This window comes from Brachycentrus maculatus, unplaced genomic scaffold (genome assembly GCF_059751285.1).
Source record: "Brachycentrus maculatus isolate JH-2025_06_01 unplaced genomic scaffold, ASM5975128v1 h1tg001435l, whole genome shotgun sequence".
Taxonomy (NCBI): domain Eukaryota; kingdom Metazoa; phylum Arthropoda; class Insecta; order Trichoptera; family Brachycentridae; genus Brachycentrus; species Brachycentrus maculatus.
The window spans coordinates 3135-29734 of NW_028282078.1; the positions used below are offsets into that span (position 1 = coordinate 3135).

General features: G+C 36.2%; 1 protein-coding gene and 2 pseudogenes across 1 annotated transcript; 1 reads left to right on the forward strand and 2 right to left on the reverse strand.

The window, feature by feature from the left end:
- The first annotated feature begins 5112 nt into the window (after positions 1 to 5112).
- Positions 5113 to 11560, forward strand: LOC148299003 (cathepsin L-like proteinase; annotated as a pseudogene).
- A 7181-nt stretch (positions 11561 to 18741) lies between these two features.
- On the reverse strand, positions 18742 to 19080 carry LOC148299004 (large ribosomal subunit protein uL29 pseudogene; annotated as a pseudogene).
- A 917-nt stretch (positions 19081 to 19997) lies between these two features.
- Positions 19998 to 25600, reverse strand: LOC148299005 (large ribosomal subunit protein uL2-like). The gene is given in 2 exon segments (XM_088276459.1): positions 19998 to 20774; positions 25531 to 25600. Coding segments are annotated over 2 exon segments (825 nt in total). The 3' UTR covers positions 19998 to 20019.
- Between the last annotated feature and the right edge of the window lie 1000 nt (positions 25601 to 26600).

The window sequence follows — 26600 nt, forward strand, 5'->3', positions numbered from 1 at the left end:
ATTGACTCCCGCTGAGTGCATTCCGGAGTGAGGATTGAACTTGTTGAAGGTTTATTTATTCGCCTAGTGGAATTTGAAGGATGAAAGAGAGAGAGTTAGCTTCAATTTTTGTGAAGTATAGAAGATGTGGGCGATTTACGAAACTGCCTCCGATCTGGGCGATTACTAAGTTTCTTAATTCTTGCAAAGCCAAGTACTTATTTTGAATTGTGGCGCGGAGTGCTTGGCTTTTCGTATTCGAGCTTTCTAGGGGAGTACTTGCAACATTCCTACTAAATGAAAATGATACGCTAAAATATTTCGAGGATACGCATCTTCCTTATATAAAGCTATAACCTTCTAAACAGCTAGTGCACTTGCTTTAAGATTTGAAGCAAGTCATACAAAAATGTTCTGCCGAACACTTCAAACATACTCCTAATCCGATTCCTAAGCCCTTGATTCCATTCTGTTCTTGCATATTCATAAAATAACCATGTTTACAATGTACGCAGTGTCTTTCACTTTCACATTGAGCACATCCTTAAGAGCACAATGCACATTAAAACTTCAAACTTGCTTCGTTATAACTTAGAGCATAGCCTTTCTTACATCTCGTGCATTCCTGCAAATTTGCCCCTGTACATTATTGACAGCCTTCGATATGATCAATCAAACAATTCACACAAGTCTTCTAAATTAGAGTATAACCTTCGGGACAATATTCGCAAGACCGAGCACCACTCGCATCGCAGCTAACATTTTCGAGACACTTGGACCCAATAATCGTATAACCCTCATAACAACCCTTACATTCAGATGGTCTTCCTGATTGACAAGTTCTGCAGGGAAACTAACAAACAGCCTCACATTTACCATTACTAATCTGATAACCGACTAAGCATTCAGTGCATGAACTATTTGAGTCACATTTTTTGCAGCCACTAGAGCAGGCTTTACATTATTTCTTAAGACTATCTTGAGCACTAGTTGTGAGGTAAGCTCCTGACGTACATTGCTCACAGTTGTCAATACCCTCAATAGAGCAGATCGCACAGAAGCTATTCATGCATTATACACAATTACCTTCAATCAATGCGAAACCAATATCGCACTTAATGCATGAACTGCTGGAATTACTCACAGCACAAGAGAGACAGTTGCTTTGCAGACAGTTTGTGCATGCCCCATTTTCGAGCCTATAATATCCTTCTGCGCATATCTCACAATAATCTTTATTCAGACACTGTGCGCATGATTAGATTGCGCAAGGTAAGCATTTAGAGAGTGATAAATAGTATTTTCCATAGCATGACAGACACTGATATCGATCGGTTTGTGAACATGTGAGACAATTCTAATCGCATTTGAGGCACACTTTGCTGTAGAGTGTGTAGCCGCTGATACAGGCCATACATTCTTATGATTTAGTATTACCATTATATTGACAGCTCCTGCAGCCTTATGAGCAGATCTTATATTGTGTATCTACTTAGCCCAAGTATGTTCCTTCAAGGAAGTCCATTGTTGTGTGCAGACATTTTTTTAGCTTGTGATCGAAAGTGTACATAGATTCGCAATGTAGACATAATTGTGAGGATTCGCATTTGAGGCAATGATCTCCACATAATTGGCAAGTATAGGTTAGATTATCATTTGATGCTGGGTAGTAGGAGGTAGCACATGCAGAACAATCTGTCTTTGATGTGCAACTTACACAGTTCGATACATCGCATTTATGGCACTCTTCACCTGGACTACCTACAGATCGGTAGTGACCGCTTTGACAGGCACATTCACGCCCATTAAATGTCAAATTAGTTAAACATTATTTTTTGACACACTCAATGACATTTGAGCTGCTATTTCGCAATTAAAATCCCTCAAAACATTCTGAACACCCACTTTTCGCGCATCTCTTACAATGCTTGGTCTCACATTTTACGCATTGGCCTTCCTGACTTAGTTTATACCCAAGTTGACAAAATTAACAGACTTGTCCAGCAGCTGACAGTTCTTGTTGCTATTTGCAGATGTAGCAATTAGCAATTGAGCAGGTATAGCACTTTGCTGTGGAGATAGTTAATGAATTGGATAGTTTTGTTTTTGTTAATTGTTGTTAAAGTAGGGGTGGGCATCTATTGAAGCTGAGGCTGTTTATTGGAGTGCATTGGCTGCGGTTTAGAGATATTCGGAATCCCTTATTGCAGATTTCACAGATTGTGAAGTTGTTGTGCAGACATATCTTGCATTCAGGAACTTGGCATGAGTAACAAGATCCCTTTGTAGAGTAAATACTTTTGGGCAATGGGCAAGAAAGGGAGTTCGAACAATACTAAACAGCTTCACTTAAAATCCGAACACCCCCAAAACCAGCTTCAACTCTCCCAAAAGAATGATTCGAATCGACCGAACCAAGCAATGAATCTCCAGTTTCATTAAGTTGAGAAGCCCCTGCAAAGTAAAGACATGTAAATATAATGAACATGATCATGATTATTTTCAGTTTATTCATTTTTAGTTTGCTACTTATTTACTTATTTATTTCTTTAGGTTTGTAAAGCAAGCATCAATAAATCTGCATATTCAATCAGCAATAAATGGATGAATAAATAAATAAGATACTAAGTGTTGGCATCGATAGATCGGATGGATGCAATTAATAACTATTATATTGATATATATATATATATAAATAAATATGAGTGAAAACAGTAGTAACATGCGCATCGAGCATATAAAGTAAGAACTCAATAAACATCATGAGCATGAATGTGGGAATATTAGTCGGTTGAGAAATTATATCGAGGCGGTGGATTTTTTGTTCGGTCGATAAGGTGTTGATGGTGGGTATTATGATATCAAATTGAATCAGCAGTATTAAAAGGAGATGTAGATGTAGAAGTAGAAGGAGAAGGAGATGTAGGTATAGCCAAAGAACCAATATAACCAAGAAGTACATTCAAGGAATTAACTCTCATGCCAATAATCTTCAGGCCGCTCATTGAATCAATCATCTTCGATGCACTCGTCCTAAGAATTAGCAGCTGACCCACAGTCGCAGCCTATCATAAACTCACAAACCCTCAAAATCACAAACCAAAAGCTCTCGCTATAGAAATCTCAGCTTATGCGCACATTGAGAAAACTGAACCTAAATTATAAGTGCCTCGAAGAATAAACAGTATAACTGCTACAATCCATAGACAGCCTAAAAGAGTTTATTCATCCAAATCAAAACTAAGGAAATATCCACAACAATATTAATCTCAATGATGATGCAAGCTATTCTTATAATCGATAAACTTCCTAATAAATAAGAAACCTAATGTAAAGGGTACACTCGATGGACTCATAGATATTCTATCTCTCAGAAAAGGATCAGCAATTCGATCAGATCGGCAATAGCGATAACAAATATCAACACTAATCAGAACTATAATTGAAACAACTATAATCTAATATACTTATACTGTAAGAGGAGGTCAAATAGAAGGAGTCAGTGTATTAGGAGCTTATGAAAGAGAAGAATCGGTTTATTAGAAAGGGGACTCTGAGTTAAGGCAACAATAATGGTAACAATGGCAACAACAATGGTAACAATGGCAACAATGGCAACAATAATGGCAACAATGGTAACAATGGCAACAATAACAATGACAATAACAATGACTATAACAATGACTATAACAATAACAATGAGAAGTATAACAAAATGGTGAGGAGATAAGCCGAAACCAGAGTGAACGTCCTTGCCACAAAGCAATAGCAATAACTAAACAAACTAAAGAAAGCAATCAGAATGTTATGGACAGTCATAAAGAAAGCTGAAAACTCTGATGCAAAGCAAAGAGCTTAAACTCTCATCCATAATTATTAAATGATGGAGCTTATGACATGATATCTCTAAAAGGATTATTATTGGTGCTTACTATTTGTATAGAATATATATAAAATATGATATTATATAGTAGAGGTATAGTATAGGTATAAGTATAGTATAAGTATAGTATAAGTTTAAGTATAGTATGCATCGAGACCATACTGCTCGCCATTCACATTATAGCAGCCAAATATAAATAAATGGCGATAACCAATGTTCTTTGATTGCTTGCTCAAGTTCCTGAACAACTAATATTTATTTTACGAAGACATATAAAGTTTGGCTATTTTGGCTAATTTTAATTTATTTTCAGAGCCCATCTCCAATTTAATTTATTTCGGATGACTTAATTTTATTTTAATTTCATTAAATACTGCATACAGGAAATACTGCATACAGGGACACCTACAACATTTAATAAGGCAAATATAACATTGCTGGGTTTATTCATGAGAGATTTCTCCTTGAAGTTAATTAGATTTTGCTAATCAAATTAAATAATTATAGATTTATAGATTTTCAGTAATAGAATGATAATATATGCAAATGGCAGGAAAAAGTATAATAGCTTTTTTGGCACTTCTCGCATATACTCGCATGGCTTTGGCTCCCTTGGAGACTCCTTACTACTCTTACTACACCACCCCCTCATATAGCATTATTGCCAAAAACCCCTCACCTCTGCCGCCCGCCTAATTAACAGTCACGCCATCTCCTCCAACAAACACTTCCACCTCCTCTACTGATAATAACGAACTGTACACTCTGATCATCAGCCTGAAACCTTATTCGATACCTCAATCCCATTCTTCTGTGACTACTAATACAGAGCCAAAAACAACTCCGCTCCCCGTAAATGGTGATTATAATCAATTCGTTTCGGTTAAAAATGATTCAAATCGTATTCCAATAGGGTATAATTCGGGTGTTAGCTTATCAAATACCCCGAATATGAGACAGCCCAATAGTATTCCTTTTAGCGATTCAAGTAGCATAATTCCGACGGCAGCTGCTAACGTTGTCGGGCCTAATTTTTTCAATGCGACTACGAACATTTCTTTCTCTGGGTTACAGGCACCGACTGCGAGCACGGGGTATAGTCCTCCAGCCCCTAAAATTATGACTTCTTTCGAAAGCTACATTAGGTTTTTTCAGAAAAGCTATCGGAGTACAGACTAAAAGCGATACCGAGAATTTATTTTCAACACTAATTTAATAAAAATCAATGAATTTAACATGTAAACCAATAGGACATTCGATATGGGCCTGAACTAATTCACGGATCTTGAGTAAGCTGAGTTTCTTGCGCGTTTTGCTTCTCTTTTATCTGACTCTGTGATCTCTCCTGTGATCTCCCCTGTCCAAAACAATAATAACCCGAGAATACTTCAGACAACCTTTCCTACCAACATACCTCCTTCTGGAATATCTCTTTCTAGCATCCCCTCTTCTCCTTCCTCTTCCTCTTCCTCTTCCTCTTCCTCTCCCAACATCCCCTTCACATCCGTATACAATATTCTATTATAGGCATCAACATCAACAAATACATTGGAACTGCAGAATATACTCGAATTGAGGAAGAAACCAGTCAGTTGGGAATGCTATGCTGGAGTTGTTGGGAATCAAGGGTCATGTGGATCTTGCTACGCATTTGCCTCCGCTGACGCAATAGGAACAGTATATTCAATATGGGGAACACAATTCACCTATAAAGTGTAACTATCCGCGCAATAGCTGATAAGCTGTTCAGGGCCCGTACTCATGGATGGCTGTGATGGCGGACTCATCGAACTCAGCTACGAGTATGTCAAGCAGAATGGAATAACAACAGCCCTAAGCTATCCATATGAGTCAATTTCAAACCGATCTCCCTCAACTTGCAGGAAAGACATCCTCAGCAATGTCATCAACAAAAGAACAATCAGAGATTATTACCGATTGCAACCAAACTGCGATAAAGTGATCTCAGAGCTGCAGAGACAGCCCATGGCAGCTGGCATTAACTCAAACCAAAACTTCCAATTCTACACTCGAGGCATCTTCTCATCGAGATCCACAACTCTGGTGAATCATGCGATTCTGATAATTGGGTATGATCCCATCAAGGGCTTTCGTATAAAGAACATGTGGGGGACACTTTGGGGGGAGAATGGCTATGCTTGGGTTAGTGTCACGAACAATGCTGGGGTGTGCTCACGAGTGGTTGCATTAGATATGCCGGAGATCGGTACTGTTATGCAAGCCTGTCGATGATTTTTTTACTAATTATGAGAGTGCTTACTGAATGATGATCATGTGCTATTCTGGTGTGTGTATGTGTCGATGAGATTATGAGATTACTTCTATATTATTAACACGCACGCACACACATATATGCTTTGGCATACATATATAACATAGATATCAAGCATGCCGAATAATTATGCCAGATTAAATAACATCGCAGCTGTTATAGTTAGTTACCTAGAGCATTATAACATTTAAATTACATGAACAACATGAACAACATCCGCTAAGATTACATGAAGCTACTCCAAAATTTCTCAGAGGAGGAGAAAGACATCGATAATCTCGCAGAGCTCTATGTCAAATTTAGAAATCTCAAAGAGTACGAACAGTAATACGACCGTAATGAGGAACTCAAGAAATAACTATAATTCTGGCATCACAAGAAGAGCCCACAGGAAATATAACTGGAAAGGCAGATATTTGCATTGGAACAAAGGATATATCAGCCCAAGAGCAACAACTGATCAACTGCATCATTCTTGGAGGTAGGCTTGAAGTTATTTTAACTGCTCCTTCATAATTCATACTTATGCAAGCATATGTATATTTGTAATATATATATAGATATAATAATAGTGAATGCTAACAATCTAAGAACCAAACAGAAATCGAGACCCAGAGCGCATGCGTAAATCGATAGTCGAGGGCTAAACTATAGCCTTCACCTCCCAACTCTTTTACTATACGATCAAGATCTTGGTATGTCTGATCCTTTACCAATACAGAAACATCATATCAGGTAAGCCATTCCTCATTGGCCAGTTTATCATTCTACTCATAGCAAACTCATATCTAATCACATTTTCATGTAGGAACCCAGGCTTCGAAACAAAAAACAATCTCACTTTAATATCTGCATAATAGCAGTAGTAAAGCACTCTCCAAAATTAAGGATTACATTATTGCGATATTTGTAAATGCAAACAGAAATTACGCACTAAACATTGCTTTCTTTGTGGAAGATGTGTTCGTAAGTATGATCATCACTGTCCTTGGATTGGCGTTTGTGTTGGGGAGGGCAATCAGTGTAATTTTGTTGTGATGCTATTTTTCCAAACTTTGCAGGCATCCTATACATTCTATATTGTAAAATCTAAGATAATGATAGTTTTTCATGTCGATGCAAATTTATGAGTACAAAGAAGGAGATGAGAAATTCGGACAGTAATTCGGAGTATTTGCATTCTTTTCAATATTCCTTTTTTTGTATGTGATCTTCGTTGCGGGATTGTTAGGCTTTCATCTGTATTTGATAATTGCGAACATCACAACAAACTAACTAATAAAAAGATCAAAAACAAAATACCTAAAAGATATCAAAGGTAATCCTTTCAATCAGGGTCTTCTCAATAACATAAAATCAACAATCACAATCCCAAAGGAAGGACAGTACACATCTATTTATCATTAGCAATTGGAATATATTAAAGGGTGAGAATTCTGAGCATAGAAGAAGCTTCATTGCCAGAATATGGAGCAATTAATACTATAACTGCTGTTGATTGTTACTGACTTAAAATATACACAATATACAATAAATAAATGTATATAATGGTATATATTAAATTAAAACATTTATAAATAAACTTATAAATGTTTATAAATTCGATTATTGAAATATGTGTATTTATAGATGTGTTACATTGGTGTCAATAATGCTATCATAATGAAATGAGGGTTTTGGGATTATCAGAGCTATTGTATGAAGTCGAATTTCTTTTTTGAGAAGATGTCGATCATGTTTCTTAGGCCTTTGTAATGGTTACCTTTTGAGAAGTTGTTAAATTTGTTTGAGGAAAATATGCTTATGAACCCATGTTTCCGAAAAAAGTAGCGACTTATTATTCGCATCACTTTGCAGTATTCTCGCTTTTCGGGGATTTTGCTGAACCACAGCTCATTCATATTTTTTACTGTAATGTAGGTTCTCAAGTTATTGCTATCAATTTTCATCATAGCCTTAAAGTCATCCAAGGTGATTTGAATCTTGTGCTGCTCAATAATTCTCAAAGCCACGCAATCCACATCCGGAGCATACGCCAGAAATTTGAACAAATGATGAATAATGTTCGATACGACATTCCTATCTTTTTTCTGAGTCTTAATGTTATAGTCGTCATCAACACTGCTCTTTCTCTTCCTACTCAAAATAAAAATATGTGTACCTGATTCCTATCTTTTTTGAGTCTGCCTATTCGTTTTTGACCTGTCCGAACTTACGATAGTTCTTTTTGTAAGCCTGTGAGAAATTGGACCTAAAGTATATCTATACATTCTGGATTGGTTTTCTGAGCTATTTGATGCAAGAGATCGAAGCTCTATGAGGGCCATGGCTTAGAATACCGACAGTATCAAATTATATGTGTTCAACTTTTGGTGAAACGCCGAAAAAATGAAAGTTGTTGGATAGCATTTTATTAATCAAAATGTTAATAAGTCGTTTATATTCAGAAACAAATATATCGCACGTAAAGCCAAAAGAAATAAAAATAATACGATTTCTTAACATTAGTGGCCAACAACAATATTCTGCAGACTTCTGCAATTTACTCCATTTTCGAAAAAATTAGGTACATATTTTTATAATCCCAATTCTACGAAATCTGTGAATAATAATAATTAATAGTTTAAAATTAATATCTAAAAATTAATAATTAATTAATATGGCGAGAGTGACGAATTAATTCATAAATCCCGCAATTTCTAAAAATAACAAATATCTCTCATATTATCAATGTCAAATCAATCAACAAATGAGTAATGCCTTGATTTCACTGTCTTTTGTTTGTTGTTTTCTTTGGCTTTTAGTTTTTCTAATAGCCGAGGAAATGACATTTTTGTGAATGTTTTATTTGCTGTGTTTTGTTCCACAAGTTCCTCGAGTTTTTGCATCATTTCGAATCTTTTTGTGAATACTTTTCCCTACTCAATGAGCCCTTTCACTATATTTTTGTGTAGGCTTTTATGTTTTCTTCCCATGTATTGTACCTTTATCTTCAGGAAATCGATATCTCGATCATCAGCAAGGATTTACTCTTAATTCACACTTGAAGATATCTCCCTTTTATGGGTTTTCTTGACGAGTGCATTCTCATTCTGGATACCGGTTAGAAAAGGGGCTTAAAACCCCATATTCTTTTTGAATTAATCCTTGCACGTAAAATAAAAACTGGAGGCCTATTTGGATGTTGTGTCGATAACATTCTGCAGTTTACTCCTCCGATATTTGCCTGTTTTGATGTATTTACATATTTTATTTTTCATGTCGCGATCAATATCGGAAGCTTCCTGCAAGTATGTCATATCTTTCCATAATTTCGTGCTGTCTTCAAAGTTTACTAAAAATTCAGCAAGGCAGGGATGCGAGCAACTTTTGGAATTGCAAAGTATTCTGCCTGTGCCACTTGGGCTCAGCTAAACATAGGCCGGCATCCGACAACATTTAGTAAAGGGAATTGTCTCGGCATCAGAGAAAAACACATAGAAGCATTTCGAAAAACTGTCCTCTCCGATCAACAAATTGAATATATAGAATGCTATTTCGTTGAACAAATTCCCAACAATCTGGAAAATCAGCGGACATCTGTTATCATTTGGAGGTAGGGCCTTGCAGTTTTTTGGAAATGTGACTATGTTTATGAATAACCTTACATTATTTGAGAATATTTCGCATTGTTGCTAAAATTACGATAATTTTTACTTCTCTTGAAGAAAATAGCAGGGAATATGTCAGATTACCCGACCGATGCCCCGATGGTTGGATTATGATGTCTGTCTTATTTTATGTTCAGTAGTGGTTAATTTTATTGGGCCTTCTATGGCTCAATTGGTTCCTCCTTACTTTCATAATTCTACAATTCCTTGAGTAGAATACCTTCTAAAGCTGCTCATCCAATAAACTTAAATGTGGATAGCTCGATTGTTCTTTGCTGTCACGTTTATAGGTCGATATTGACCCTCTAAACAGTTTTCCCATTCGATCAGTATTGCCTTTTTCGATTCTACACTCATAAAGAAATCACTTTGAATTTTTCGAATGAATTGTGGTTTGGAAGTATGAGGCCATCGCTTTGAAACAATCGTTTAATTTATTTATTTATTGTTATTGGTAAATATATTGCAACTGATTCTACAATAAAGTGTCATTGATTAACAATTTCTCTATGCATTCATTATATGCATTATATTTATATGCCATTATGCCATTATGCCATTATGCCATTATGCCATTATGCCATTATATGCCTATATACAAACATTTACAACACCAACGCGCATTATAATTAATTTAATCAGTCACAACAAACAAAACAAACATCAATGGCCCATCACACTTCCTTCTAAGAATAACTTTGCATGAAAAGAATCAAGACAATAGCCAACTAAAATGATTACTGCGAAAGCACAGACTCAACCAAACTTAACCACCTATGGACAAAACATTCAAATACATAACTGAAATAAAAACACAAAAGATCGAGGCATGATAAAATAAAATAAATATACTTGAAGATGTCGGAATAAAAGGAAGTTGATCCGAGGCTCTTGGCCTATATGAAAAGAGTTATGGAAAAAATAGACAATGGGCAATTGAAAATGCATTGATTGACAATACTGTACATATTTGAATATAGTCTCTATTTGAATGTCGCCTATATTTCAATATGGGAGACTGTTTGTTGTTGTGTTTGTGTGGTTGTTGTAGATTTTAAAATTATATGCCTTTTAATATTTGAATTTAATAAATGCTGCATTAACAATACGAAAAGAGTGTCAAATGCACTTCAAATTGCCTAAATTGAAATATTAAACTATACATCTGATTATAAATATCAAATTATATGATAATGCGTAATGCATGAAACTCCATTGAAATCGAATGAAGTTCAAATTTGATTTCGATATGGTTATTCAAACAATGCAGCCTACAGTTTGTCAATACTGCGACTGAGTTGAGAAGTTGTTTATTTAAGAAATGATTATAATATTATTCGATATGTCAAATTACTCGGAACTAATTCAAAGAATATTTAGTCACTCCAAAGAGGCAAAGATCGAAGCTCTAAGGAAACTTATCTACTTAGCGGTTAATGATCAATCCAAATTTTCAGAACATGTTCCTGAAATTGCACAACAACTGCCAAAACTACTCACATAAATGGAAGATTAGCAAGCCAAGCTTCTTTGCCTGCAATTACTATCTGAAATGGCCACAAATTATACCATAAAAATACCTGCGGAGAGTTACAGTTTTCCTCAACTAGTGTCCCTACTTTCCGATGACAATGTAAAACCCTATTTATGTAGGCCGAAGTTCGCAAAGGAGCCCACTACCTCATCCTAATCTTCATCAAGAAGTACGAGCAAATCGATGAAGTTATCGAAGGATACTTGGAACGGATACGGTAATCGCCTTAACATTGGAAAGTTATTCAAAAAATAATCCATTCATTTCAAAGTTTATTAGTCATCGAGCCCAAGTGCATTACCTATGGCGAGGATTATAGGCATATGGATGATTTCATGAAGGTACTCTTATAAAATAGACACCACTCTCATAGTCTTGTTCAAAAGGCTTCAGAGCAAGTAAGCAATATGAAATAACTTAGACCGTCAGCTCCTTTGTCAAGAATTAGTATGTCTCGGAAATACTCCCAAAGCTCGATAAGAATGTGTCGGCAGAGTTGGTTGAACTTGCAAAGAAGATCAGTGTGAATTTGAACCCTGTCAAAAATAAGAAATAAATGTATCGAAGCCACCTCGAAGCTGAGTAATAAATTTAAACCATCAGTATCCCCTCTCGGAAAACTTCGGTCTTGGAGCAGCTTCTTCAGAAATTGGACTCTGAAAATGATTGGAAGGTCAAATCCGAAACCATTGAGGAAATCAGTAAGGAATTAAACGGTGGTAATAAATAAATTCCGGAGGATCTGATTGAGAAGGTTCTCGATTTAACCTATGATTACAATTTTAAGACCTGCATCAGTGCAATGAGTGCTCTTCTCAGTATCGTTAATGATTACCAATCGAAGATAACTCCGAAGTATCGCCAAATTGAAGATGTCGTGATCGATAAAATTTGTGATCTAAAAATGGCGGTAAGGCAGCTCGCGAATAAAATATTGAAAAAGCTGTATAGTAATCACTCTAAAGATTTTACAAAAAGACTCCTCAATAAATTGAATAATTGCAGTGTTGTAGGCAAATAAGAAATTCTCAACTTCTTGCAATAAATATTCACAAGCAATATCCTTGCCGACCCAAATTTAGTCTTAGGGGAGATTTCAAATCAACTTCTCAACGAAAATACAAGGATCAAAATCAAAGCTATAGATTGTCTTGTGAAGATTAGTGTGGCAAACGATTTGGAGGAGTGCAAGATTATTTTGGGCAAGAAATTGAAGAAGGTCTATTATGATATGTTCCTCGAAAGACTTAGAGAGAAATTAGGCAACGAAAAGATTTAAACTTGGGATGAAAAACCGAATTTAAAAAAGTTTATGACTTGGCAAGCACCTGAGAGGAATGCCCCAGTTGAACAGTCTGAACAATCGATGACCAAAGTTGAATTTGGGAACAAAAAGAACTTTTTTGAAACTGAAGAAGATTTCTCCTATTGCAACTCCGTTCAAAAGAATAAGGAAAGACCTTTAGCAACGACCAGCTCTAACTCGTATAAAACCGCGAACACTTTCGACACTTTTAAAAGTAATGATGAGGCCGCTGCATAAAAAAAGAATGATGACAAATTTTCAAGCATGAGCTTTGAGTGTGCAATCTAAAAGAATACATAATAAAGAAAGCTACCAATTAAACCGAATCCAATTAAAAAGCGGCCTATAATCGAACCTAAATAAGACAAGTAAGACAAGAATGTGTTGGTGGTTTAATCAAAGGAATATATGAATAAGAATGCCGATGAGATTAATGCCTCTGAAAAGTACATTCAGGAGAAGAAGTAAGCAAAAGAGTATTACGTCGAAGAAAAACCAAAAATGAAACTGAACCGAAAAAATAAAGATTATTCCAATAATCTGAAAAAAGATGAAGAGTTCGAAAAAGATAAATAGGAAACTGTGACAAAAACTTCAGCGATGGAACCCTTTTCCATAAAAAAATCAGGGACTGTAAATTTATGATTATCATAGAAAAAATAGCAACACACCATTGATTATAAGGCAACCCAGTATGTATCCAAAGAATAGTTGGCGCCCTATGACAATCCGAAGGATATGCTTAAACAAATTCTGATTAATTTGCCCAAAGATAATGATTGGAACAAACAATTTGAGTCGCTGGATGGAATTCGAAGAATAATTAAAAACCATGAAGATTTGTACCCAAGCATCACACAGAATATGGCTGGCATAATGCCCTAAGTGTTGAAGCTAGTAGAATCTCTAAGATCAAGTGTTGCCAAAAATGCTATGATTACCTTAGCAGAGATGTGCGAAACCTTTAAAAAAGCCATGGATCCCTTTTTATAGGCCATATTCCTGAAATTATTTAAGAAAGCACAGGATGCAAACACATTCATTGTTGAATAGGTCCGAAAGTGTATGACTTCCTTATGCGCGTATTGCACTGCAACCAAGATTATCCCTGTAATTGTTTCCAACAGCAATGCCAAATCAGCTACTGTCAAGGCCAAAGCTGCTCTATGCCTCGAAAAGATAATGGAGACCAAATAGTTTGATTGTCAGCTGCTTAAGGAGAATCCTAAACTTGTGAGTGTTATGAGCAATATGATAATCGATAGTTCTGCAGAGGTAAGAAGCACGATGAAGTAAGTATTTTTGCAGCTACTATAAAATAATAAGGCTTCCGAAATATAAGGAATTTTCAAGAGAGCAAGTTCAAAGGATTCTTGGGAGAGATGGAAACAAATGATGGATAAAGATTGTGAATACCGAAAGCAGTGATAATTATTTTTGCTAATCTTAATTAGATTTTATTGGGTTTGATTAAATCAAATTGGGAGTAAATAAGCTGATCTACAAACCCCTAAACTCCTATATTTTATGTGTCGAATAATTAAGCATTAACATTACCAACAAATGCCTTCGATTCAGATATTTCCAATTCTCTTGATTTTAAGTTAAACGAACTGCTGAAATGTCGGGCATTTGCTAACATATTAATCGTTTAACTTGATTTAGAATAATACATAAATGATATTTAGGAACAGCAAGAATTAAAAGAAATAAGAAGCCAACATTTAAGAAATTTAACTGCAGCCTACACAATTAACTAACCCAAAAGACACTCAATTAAAGCTCTATAATATTCCTGAAGTTGCAAGAGCAAAAATACTCAAAGTCTTAAATGAAAATGATCCTGACCAACTCAAAACTATCACAAAGACAGTATTTTTTAAGCATTCTTCACTGTATATTAATCCGATGTCCCATTGGACCAGTCTGTGGAGCTTTATAGTGATCATGGCTGCTTATTTTCTCGAGTTTCAGATATCTTTGACACTTGCTTTAGGCAATCAATTTTGGTAATAAGAAATAGCAATAATGGGATACTTGATCGCCTATGTTTCTCTGATGTGTATCCTGTTGGTGGACATCGCAGTTAATTTCCATAAAGGATACTATGCATTTGGAAGTGGGAGGATTATCGATGACAAACACCTCATTGCCAAGAAATACTTGGGATATTACTTCATCATCGACATTATCAGTATACAAATATTCATATATTATAGCTTTGATATTCTTGGGGATTCCCCTAATTGTGAGCCAATTTTATCTCAACTTCCTACAGCTTCTGCCAATGGTCCTCCTCTACATTAAAAAATTCAAATGCCAAGAATAAATCACGAGCTCCCTGAAGTACAATCGGACTTTCCGCAATTTCTTTATTCTTGTTATGCTTGCTTTCGACGTCCTGCTTATTGGCGATTTTGGAGCTTGTATCTTCTTAGGACTGGATCTTTTTCTCTGGAAAATTCAGTATTATGGCGACAATCAGCAATACTACTGGCTCAGCAATGATTCTTCCTACTCGCCAAACTTACTTGATGGGCCTTGGACTCAACAATATATATTTGCACAATCATTCTCTTCGGGAACTCTTTCCACCTTAGCGCCTGGTCCTTTCGGCAAAAACCCTGTAGAAATTGTAATCATTTCAATATGTTAGTTCTATGCGATCATTGTTATGACCCTTTTCATGCTATTGGCCTCTTATGCAGGCGAAGTTTTAGTGACAGTTTTAGGATCTTCTGAATCGGTGCGTATCTTCCATGAGTACACCTTTAAATTAAGATAGAAAGAATATCCAAAAGTTTGATCAGTTTATGACTCTGAAAGGAGTCTCAAATTAAATCAGACGCAAAGTCCATAACTTTTTTTAATTGATTTGGTAAGTCGAAGTGAAAATGGATGTAATGGGCCAAAGATAAATCATCGATAAATTCCCACTAACTCTCAAAGAGTAATTGCTTATTGAAATGGGTTTTTGTCGGTATCTGAGAATCTTTAATCATTTCGCCAATTCTAAAGCCCTCTAAAAACAAATCTCAATGAAAATAGAAAGTGAAGTTATTGATGATGGTGTTCTTCTCTTCAAATCTGACTCCAAAATCTAACCCTCAAAACGAAACATATATTTCATAAAGAATGGACTCTGCAAATTCTACTTCCAACACAAATAATAAGAAAAAGTCATTTCATTATCAAATAGCCAAAAAACAATCGGTGAGTATTAATTCATAACAGGACTCTCATACACATTTAACTGTCGCACAATCGATCTGTGCGTAGTTTAAAAAATAAAGTATTAGCATTGGTTGGAGCTACTCGATAGCAATAACCTTATGGTAAATATAGCTGATATTATAGGAAGACTACTATAGACTGAAGTATTAACTGCTAATCGAGCAGAAATTCAGTATGATATCGAAATACTGCATAATATGCGAAGGATAGCATCGATAAAACAAATGTGATTCCATAAATTACTCGTTTCGGGCCAAATAAAAATTGAAGGAAACAGGCGGTAATAGCTTCAAACGAAAATAATACACACGCAAACCAAATAAAAGTGTTAAAATAATTAATCAGAGCGCGAAATTAAAGGAATAATGCCCTCTTCCTTCAATTTGGACATAATTTCAGAGCCTTGGGAAATTAATCAGCGAATTGAACAATAAAGAAAAGTAAATAGATAAGGTCCGGAATTTCTAAAGATACTACTAAGATTTTAACATTTGATTTATTGGTTCGATTCATGGTTCAATTAATATATGATATCTGGGAGTATGTGTATGGAGATTGATTATAAACAATCATTTATCAGTCTTATCATTGGGAATCATCATGTATAATAGGGGAGGGTATTAAGGATGATGTGAGTTAGTGGGAATTAGAATGAGAATGAGGATATGCTGATAGGAATGAGACTTTTTTGAAATATTTTGTATTTGGCTGATATTATACTGGTTCAGAATTGCATTGGATTATATATCAGGAGGATCTTTGGATCTTTGAATATTTGGATCTTATAATCCTAAGATCTAGCTTGTTTGGTATTGCACTTCGGGAACAGCACCTGGAGATTAGAATAATGATGAAGATAGATCCAGATATTTGTTCATCGCATCACAATGAGTATGTCTATGCTTATAAACCATCACAAAGACAAATGAACAACCAAGCCCTCCAGCCAATCGATCGAAGGATTGGAACACTTCAAACTAATTGCCTGAAGGTCTTGTTCTTCCAGTCATCTTGATAATTCTCTACAAGCATATCTTGCGTTGTTGTTTTTGATTGTTTGGCTTATGCTGATCCCCATCAGTTGCAGTTGCTGTCACTTTAGTCATCTTAGAGGACTATTATTATTTATGTTGGGCTGTCTTCATTTTATTAACTAAATTTTCATGGGATCTCTCTTCTGCTCTTTTTTATATATATTAATTAATGTCTGTATGTCTGTAATTGAAATGTTAAGTATCTGTGAGTGTCTAAATGTGTATGTTAATATGTGTATATGTATAAGATGAATATTTAATTTATGTGATAGTAATAATATGCTGAGAAGGGTGACAACGAACAGCCCCTTCGATAAACTGAACAGAATAGCAATATTAAATGAATACGATCATCAGTAATCGACATAAATTGCAAAACTCCCCATAATTGCTCATTTGCCTTGTTTTTTCATTCTCTCCTCAAATTGGTTAAGGAACTCTAAATGTTTGAACCGATCATCATTATTTTTCTTGTAGTTATTATTCATGTTTAGTTGGTTGTTTTGGCTCATCGCGATTAAATTCGGTTTCCTTTATGTTTTAAGTTACATCGAACTCATCACTGGCATATTTAGTGCGAATTTCTGGCTATTTAGGGATGTTAGTTTCTGTGCACTGCGGTTAGTTGAGCCTAAATTCGACATCGAGCCCATCGATCTGCGTGGCTCAGTTTTAAATGACTGGTTTGATGATCTCTTATCGGCTTAGAGTAAGTGGTTGGTCATTATTCTGCTAAGCTACGGGTTCCTTGCTTACATGCGAGGTTTGATGTAGGCTTACTCGGCGTATCGGGAGAGCCCCTATGCATTTTTCTTAGCTGAAATAAATTTGGATATTACTGGGGGAATCTTGTTGATCGAGCAGACTCAGGAGGCCGGCTCGGCCTATAGTGCTTGTGCGACCCTAGAATCTCTAGAGGAAATTTTTATTGGGGTTTGAGGAGAGGGTAGTATCTGTCGCTTGTCTGTACATCTATTATATTTATTATATATCAATATGTTTCACTTTGGTCATATCGATTAGGATCAGGTTTCACTCATTCCATCTCATCCTCAGCATTAGCCCACAACTATGATGAGTAGTGCAATTCTTAGCTGGATAATGGTCTTGAATAAAGGCTTACAAATCAATCAGCATATAATAAACAATCTGTACGATTCGATGATCCAATCAAGATCAAACATTCTTCGATTTCAGGTTAATTTGACAGCAATGCTGAACCAATGCTGAACCAATGCTGAACCAATGCTGAACCAATGCTGAACCAATCAATAATAATCATAACAATGCGCCGGACACTGAATATTGATTATTATTTATTAAAGGTATCTATTTTGCGATGCATTGTTGGAATTTAGCGAGTAATTGCCAATAGTTTCGATCTTATTTATATTCTTCGCTTCAAATTTACTTTGTGAGCATTTGTCAATATTATGGAGATCGAGTAATTTTTAGAAGTAATGCAATTGACTATTCTATCACTATTGTTCTATTTTACATGCTTTTCACTTTCACTTACAAATATTATCTCGGCTATGTGAGTTAAATTGGTATCTCTCAGAATGCTCGCCATTACAATACAAACACATTCATTCATTCATCCACACAATACACCAATACACCAATATAAAATGGAGTGCGTCCAATGACCAATTGCTATTCAATTGATCACAGTGACAACACAACACAAAACAACAGGAGTCCTCAGATAAGATAATGATAATATGAGACAGATCTAAATGGACATAAATAAATAGTATGTATAGATCTGAGATGTTCATTTATCACTTCAAGCCTTAAGACCGTATTTCCTAACTGGGAAGTTTAGTTATTTTTTAACGGTTTTTACGATTTTCTTAGATTTCTGGGAATTTGTCAGTCTTCTTCTATATGCTCTTGTCAGCTTGGTTCTTAAGAAGATGGCTCTTTTGCCTGAGCCAATGTGGATGTTTCCTGCTAATTTCGTTCTTTCTTTGCTGTTGAGGATAGTGAGGTTTCTGGCAATGTTCTTTCTCACTGTTTTTATCTTGGCGAGCTTGGTCGCGCTGCCTGAGGAGGCCTTGGAGTTCCTGAGAGTCCTGAGCTCGTCTTTCAGCTTCTCGATGCTGACTCTGATGGCATCACTTTGCTGCTCTCTTATCTTGGCACAGATCTTCTTTTCAACCATTCACCAACTCTAAAAATTAATTAATTAAATTAATAATATTAAATGCGTATATTTATTGGAGATATTTTTGGCATTTAATCAATTTAATATTCGATAAATAATAGAGTTTTTATAACCATGGGCATTTCGAGAGACTCAAGACACAAGCGTCGATTGACAGGGGGCCGTATGCCTATCCACCAAAAAAAGAGAGCTTTTGAAAAGGCAAGACCAGTCTCCAACACTAAATTGGTTAGCGATAAAGCAAGGATCAGAAGAGTGAGAGTCCGAGGAGGAAATTACAAATTCAGAGCCCTTAGGCTTAAAGAAGGAAACTTCAACTGGGCATCAGAGTCAGTTACTCGCAAGACTAGAATCTTGGATGTTGTCTATAATGCTTCGAACAATGAGCTCGTAAGAACTAAAACATTAGTCAAAAACTGTATTGTCCAAATCGATGCCACTCCATTTTCCGCATGGTACTTAAACCACTATGGCCTCAACATTGGTACACTATTTGCTTATTTAGGTAAAAAAACAAAAGAAGTGGCTGTTGAAACAGCTGGCAAATCTCAAAGAGCCCAAGCCAGAGTTGCTGAGAGACAAAAGGATCGAGTAATCGATGCCAAAGTTTCTGATCAGTTTTCTCAACAAAGATTGCTTGCGTGCATTAGCTCAAGGCCGGGACAGTCGGGAAGAGCTGATGGATATCTCCTTGAGGGCAAAGAACTTGAGTTCTACGCAAAAAAGATTGATTCCAGAAAAAAATGATTGTCAATATCATTCAATCTTTATATTTTAAGACTGTTAATAGTGAGAGTGAGGCCTTTGCACAATTCAAAGTCTCTCAATTTACAGTTTCAACATCATATATAATATTTAGAACATAACGTAACAAACCTAACACATTTAAATAAGTGAATAATTTGTAGAAATAATCTCGATCGATCATCAAATCTTTTATGGAACATTCTTGACAGCTTTAGTACCGCGAATGAGACCAGTTCTTCTGGCAGCAATAAGACCGACTTTTTGACCCGAAGATGCAAATCTGTTGATGGTTCCTGGCTTACCCAAATGCTTGTGGTTACCACCACCGTGGGGATGGTCTACGGGATTCATTCTAACACCTGCAACGATTGGGAATCTCTTGCGTAATCTCTTGAATTTGTGGAACAACACACCAGCTTTCATTATGGGCTTTTCATTTCTTCCTCCGCCTGCGATGATGCCTACTGTTGCTCTGCAGTGACCCGGAATGGTCTTTCTGGATCCTGATGGCAATCTAATTCTTGTTCTTGAGCCATCTTCAGCGTGACCGACAATAGTGGCGTAAGTGCCTGAGCATCTTGAGTAGGACCCCTTGTCTCCAACAGATGATTAAATGTTGCAGATGGTGGTACCTTCTGGGACTCGGTTGACAGGAAGCACATTGCCGACAGCAACTTTGGCCTTTCTCCCACAATAAACAAACTGCCCGGAGTATGTGCCTTCTGCTGCTAAGAAATATTCAGTTCTATGTTTGTATCTGTAAGGATCCCTGAAATCAACTTTCAATAATGGTGCACCTCTTCCCGGATCGTGTCTGATTGTCTTGACTACACCTTTGATGTAGCCTTGCCTTTCAGCATAATCGAGGTTGCGATATCTGGGAGCAGCAATTCTCTTGGACTTAGGAGTCCTATAGACGCTACAGGCTTTGCCTTTTCTCTGACCTAAATATGAGCAATCATGTACATCGAATAACTTTGCCCATGAGTGGCTATAAATATATATATATAATTAAACCAATATCCCATATTAATAATACACTCTATTTAATATAGCGGAGCACAATACGATGCAATACAGATTATTTACATTTCTAATCTGACACTCAAACACACCCGAAGACACTCAAAGACACTCATAGCATATTATAATCACATAAAGCACACAATATAGTACAATGCATTGCCAACATAGCTGATCATTCCTTCAAGAAACTCTGCTTATAATAGTAACAAATTGCCTCTGTGATTCCTCGATCATATTGACCCTAAACATATGGCAAAGAATCTAACACATAGCTCCTGCCTTTGATGATTACAGTTGTATTAAAATGTCCCAAGACATCAGTTGCTATAAGAATCGGCTTCTAATTCTAATGGATAGCCTTCAGTTGCTCGATAAACTCCTATTTGCGATGATTTGTCAATGGCTGGAATGAAGTATAGAAATATAGACCTCCTTTGAATTCCTACTCTTATTTCACTCTTTCTGCCTATTCGAATTTGACAGTTTCGAGGGCTTTGGGATGGTCGTAGCTGACTTGCCGAAAGAAATAGATATTATGGTTCACAACCTTTTATTGGATCGATTCGAGATAGTCAGCAATTTCAAAATTAGCCACCCAATCTTTAATGTAGTTCTTCCTTTGCGCATCTGTCATCTTCGTCATGAATTTCTTAAGCTATTGTCGTCTGCTTTTTGTTATTGCTTGCATAACTTTCACGATGTATGGCTCCAATATCTGTAAGTTAAGATCTTTCAATGCTTCTGGTGTTAAGTTTGTTTGCTATGCGAGATACTCGACTGTAGCACAAGTTATGTACCCGCAAGTTGAAACAGTTGTGTTATTTTTAATTGCAATATTTTCCATTGCATCTGAAGATTGATCGACAGGTTTAAGGATGGTTAGTTCTGAGTACATTAGGACTTATGGGTTTGTTTATTCTTATTTTATTATTTGTTGTTTGGAATGAATATGTTTATTTAGTGGTATTATATCCATTTAATTCTGATCGTAACAATTTCATGAAGTTAATAATTGTGTTAGATTTGTATTATGTACTATTATATTCATAATAAAGGGATATTAGGCCAATGTTATTGTCATTTACATCTGAACATCTGAACATCTGAACATCTCAATACATATGCATCTATCATATATAGATATGGCTATTGCATCGATAATAAGATATATACCAGATGCAGATGTCAGACATAACGAGCCACAACAGCGAAAACCTAGACACTGAGAAGACTCTCGATGTCTATCACTTCACGAACATCTACACCATCGAATAATACATCTCTAAAACATGGAATTTAGGCCTAATAACTTATGGAGGCCCCATGGCTCATATCGGCATTTTTCATAAACGCTTAGTCACAGAAATGAACTGGTAAACCATCCATCTATAACCATAGTGTATCTGATGCTCAATTTACCGAATTGATGACTATTTGCCAATCATTACCAGGCCCAACTTCCACTCAATTGCTCACTGCAGTATCGATGTATGCAACAGGCTCATTTTGGGGTGGATTTCTTTCATTTTTATTGTTTTCAATACCCACATTCATCATTATGTCGATTTGCGGCCTTTCTATCAGCTCACTCGCCTAATTGTACAGTCAAACTAACATAGAAAATCCTTAGAGTTCATATTGCCAGGGCTCAGAGTTGTAGCAATCTCTTTGATCTTGCAAGCCTTCTACAATCTCTTCCTTAAAATAGCCTCACAGTTAGTCATGGGTATTATTGTCTTTGCTTCAGCATTGGTTTACTTGTTTCTGCCCAGTTCATCGACAATAATTGTTACATTTGTAGTGGCTGGGATATTTGGCTACTTCTTCTCGAGTGTTGCTAATCCGAACAACAGTGTTAATGAGTCCAATGAAAGTGGATCTGCTGTTGAGGGTAGATTCACGAGCTGCTGTTATGGAGTGAAGAATATTGTGATATTCTTTGTGGGTTTGGGATTGGTGATGGTGATGCTGACAAATATGAAACCTGGGGATGGGGAGTATAGTGTGGTAATGCTTATTTTTGGAGTCTTCTATAAAATTGGGGCATTGGTCATCGGAGGTGGACATGTGATACTGCCATTAATGTATACTTCCTTCCTACCCTATAACTTGATTCAATACACAGATTTCGCAAATGGTTTCTCAGTGATAAGTGTGCTCCCTGGCCCTATGTTCAACTTGTCAGTGTACATTGGCACATTTGTGAGTCAATCTATTTGGGGAGGCATCAGTGCATTCATTGGTCTCTATCTACCTTGCTTCTTGTTTCTCATGGCAATCTTACCATTCTGGCAGACGTATCGCTCACAGTCAGCATTACGCAAAGCAATAAATGGGGTTTGCTCTGCATCAATAGGTTTGATTCTGGCTGCTGCAGTAATGCTATGGATCCGGGAATGCTTGTTAGTCAATGAGAGTGATCAGTACAGAAGTTGGGTGTGGGTAGTGTGTAGCAGTGGTATCATCATACTGTCTTGTTTGCTGTTAAAGAAGAACTTGCCGATACCTGTTGTGTTTGTGGTTGGAGATATATGCTATTATTTGTTGGTTTCAGCTTTAGGGTGATATATTTGAGAATGTATATTTTGATATTTGGGCTATGAGATGTATAAAATTGATTATATTTGTGGAGATTATCGAGGGTTAGGGTTTATAAGGAGTAGTTTAATGTTTGTTTATTAATATTTTAGGGTTTGCTAATTTATGGGTTATTGCCTCGAATTAGTGCTTCTATCTTTATTATTATATTATCAGTTGTTATGAGTCGTAGATTATGTATGAGTCACATATAAGGGTATGTATAAACACGAACAACAAATCAGAGTGTAAATTCCAGCATAAAGTAATTAAAATAAATTCCAAACATAAAAGATGAAAGCATATGCCAAAACACTCTAAACAAATAACCCTAATAATATAATAATCACCGCTGACCATCAAATCTGTCAAAATATATCAAATAGTAACTATACGAATAAATAGCATCAGCTAGTAGTAACCCTTGCACTTATATCCGTCGAATCTATCATACAATAAATATAAACAGATTAAATGCATAAATAAGGTATTACTATCATATTTCATATTTCGGACTCGTTTAGGATCATATTCGGAATGCCGTTGATAATTGGGTACTCTCTCTTGCAGCCTTCGCATGTCATCTTACCACACATAATATGGGTCTATCGATATCAGCAATAAGTACATTAAATAAGATTCTATGCAGTTTTTTCTGGAATTCGATGTCTTTTAGATGTTCCTATGGGTTAATTGGGAAGTTCTGCTCGCCCATCAGACTGACAGTTTTGTACAGGGCATTCCAATCGAGTTTCTTTACTATTGATAATATCTTTTAGCTGGTGAATGGGCTGTCTCTGAACACTGATTGTTAGACTTATATTCTTAGCGGGTAGTTATTCTATTTGCAGTTTGCTACATTGCACATCAGCAGGTTGTGGGTCATTAGTCTCATTGTTGATTATTACTGATTTATTATAACCCTTTAAGGATTATCATTGCGATTATGATTACATTGTGATTACGATGCCCATATAATTATCCACATATATATACACACATACAGACATACACATATATAAAAATATCATTCTAAGACATTGATCTCCCATCCCAGACCTGCCAGTACATACTCTTTTTTATTTTAGATACTTCCTATTTATTGATAACAGGCTTTTAAGCAAACTGGCACCTAATTTGCCGCATTGTCAATTTTATAAGCAACTATGTTGTCACTATCGTAATTTATTTCTTATTTGCTTTTGCCAACTTCGAATTTTATCTTATTATGTGAGAATGCCTCCAATCGCACAATGCGACCTTACTTATGATAGTATATTTTCAGCCATTGTAAGTAATCTTTGGGGTCAGTGAGTACAATTTTCTTTACTTTGCATTTTTATTTGAGGTAGCTGTCAGAGATCTGCGAATAAACTGGTGTTACCATGTTGGCTTTTGCATGCGATTAAGCACTCTACATAGTTCGAGATGTGTTTGTGTATGATGCGCGTATACAAACAATTCCGAATTTATTTTCATAAGCCATGAACCCTGTTATATACGTTTTTTTCATTTCTCTGAGCATCTGTCGATCATCGACTATATGATATTCTAACAGTTTAGTCTCATCCCTCCGATCTTTAATTAAGCCTTTCTCGAATATCCCAATAGAATCAAATCTCAGAGGGTCGACTAAATCTTCAAACTCGATTGCCACTTGAAAAATGACATCACAGACTTAGATCTATTGTTTGAGTTTTAGTTCATTATATTTTATTCTTTTTATGGCCTATTGCTTTTAAAGTTATTTTGTTAATCTCTTGTGTTATTTGTTGAGCTAGACAAACTTATCCTCAAGGGCTTCGTATTCAGATGTGTAAATAGATTGACCCTCGATGAGCTAAAGTAGCTTAGATTGTTTTGTTTCCAGGCTGTTTTTGCGGTCGATCAAACTGTTCACACTGTCTTTTTTTGTATGTTTGATATGATTTGCATTTGTGTTGATGCTTTTACGGATATTTGAGCTGTGGTCATATCTGTTGTTGTTTGGAGTTGCTTGGAGAGTTTAGTATCGATTGCTAGGGCGATTGTGATATAATGTCTGATCGATCTTAGTATTGGAAGCCTCTGTATTTATTCTTCTACTCCTTCTCTTACTATCTTCCTTGATATCCTCTTTGATATCCTCTTTCATGCCCTGACTGACAATATCCAACTTAGACACCATGCGAGCCTTTTTGATTTCCCCGAAAGTGACAGCCCCCAACTTCTAAAAAAACCTCTCCTTCTCCTTCAGCCCAATGACACTATCCTGCACCCTCCTTTAAACATGCTCAGTCAGATCCTCAATAATCCTCAAACTATTAATCTTCCTCTTCACTTATTTATTTTCATTCGAATAGTTTATATATGACTCCGTATTTCTGTTCATCTTCTTGAGTTCGGCTTTAATGCTCTTTTGGATGCGACTGAACTATTTGCGTGTGTCAATAAGGACCAGCTTCTATTCTGAGAGTTACTTATCGAGTTGCAGGTATTTATTGACCATCTCACGTAGCTGTATGTTGATGGCATTTTTGTTGAGTGAGCTTGCACATTTCTTTTGGTAGTGTTCAAGCTGCTTGTAGCTATGTTCTAGGTTTCTTTTCAGTTTCTGATAAAGAGTATCAGGGTCTGTTTTGGTCGACTCGTGTGATTGCTGCTATTATTCTAGTTCGCGATGTCTTTGTTCGAGCTCAAAAACCATGTTTGAGAGTTATTCGCGGTCTTAGAGTAAGCGAATGCTTTGCTATTCGAGGTTCGTGATAATTAGTTCGTATTACTAGGAAGAACTTATTTTACTTTTTTATAGTTTGTGCAAGATCGACTGCTAGGTGAGAGGGAGAGATAGTTGTGGTTGCTGTTGTTTGGGGAGGAAAGGGTTTTTCATATTATTAGATTAGCATTATAAATGGGCGTATATAACATTACATTGTATTATATTGTCTATGGGAGAACATATATCTATGTGACACCCACTTGCTTACGTACACATACATACATACACAAACACACACGTAATGATAAACAATGATATGTTGATTATTATTAGTTTCTCTAGTAAAGTAGGTTCAGGTGTTGTTTGTATATATATTCGGGGTTGGGGTTGGGTTGGGTTGGGGTTGGGTTGGGGTTGGGGTTGGGGTTGGGGTTGGGGTTGGGGTTGGGGTTGGGGTTGGGGTTGGGGA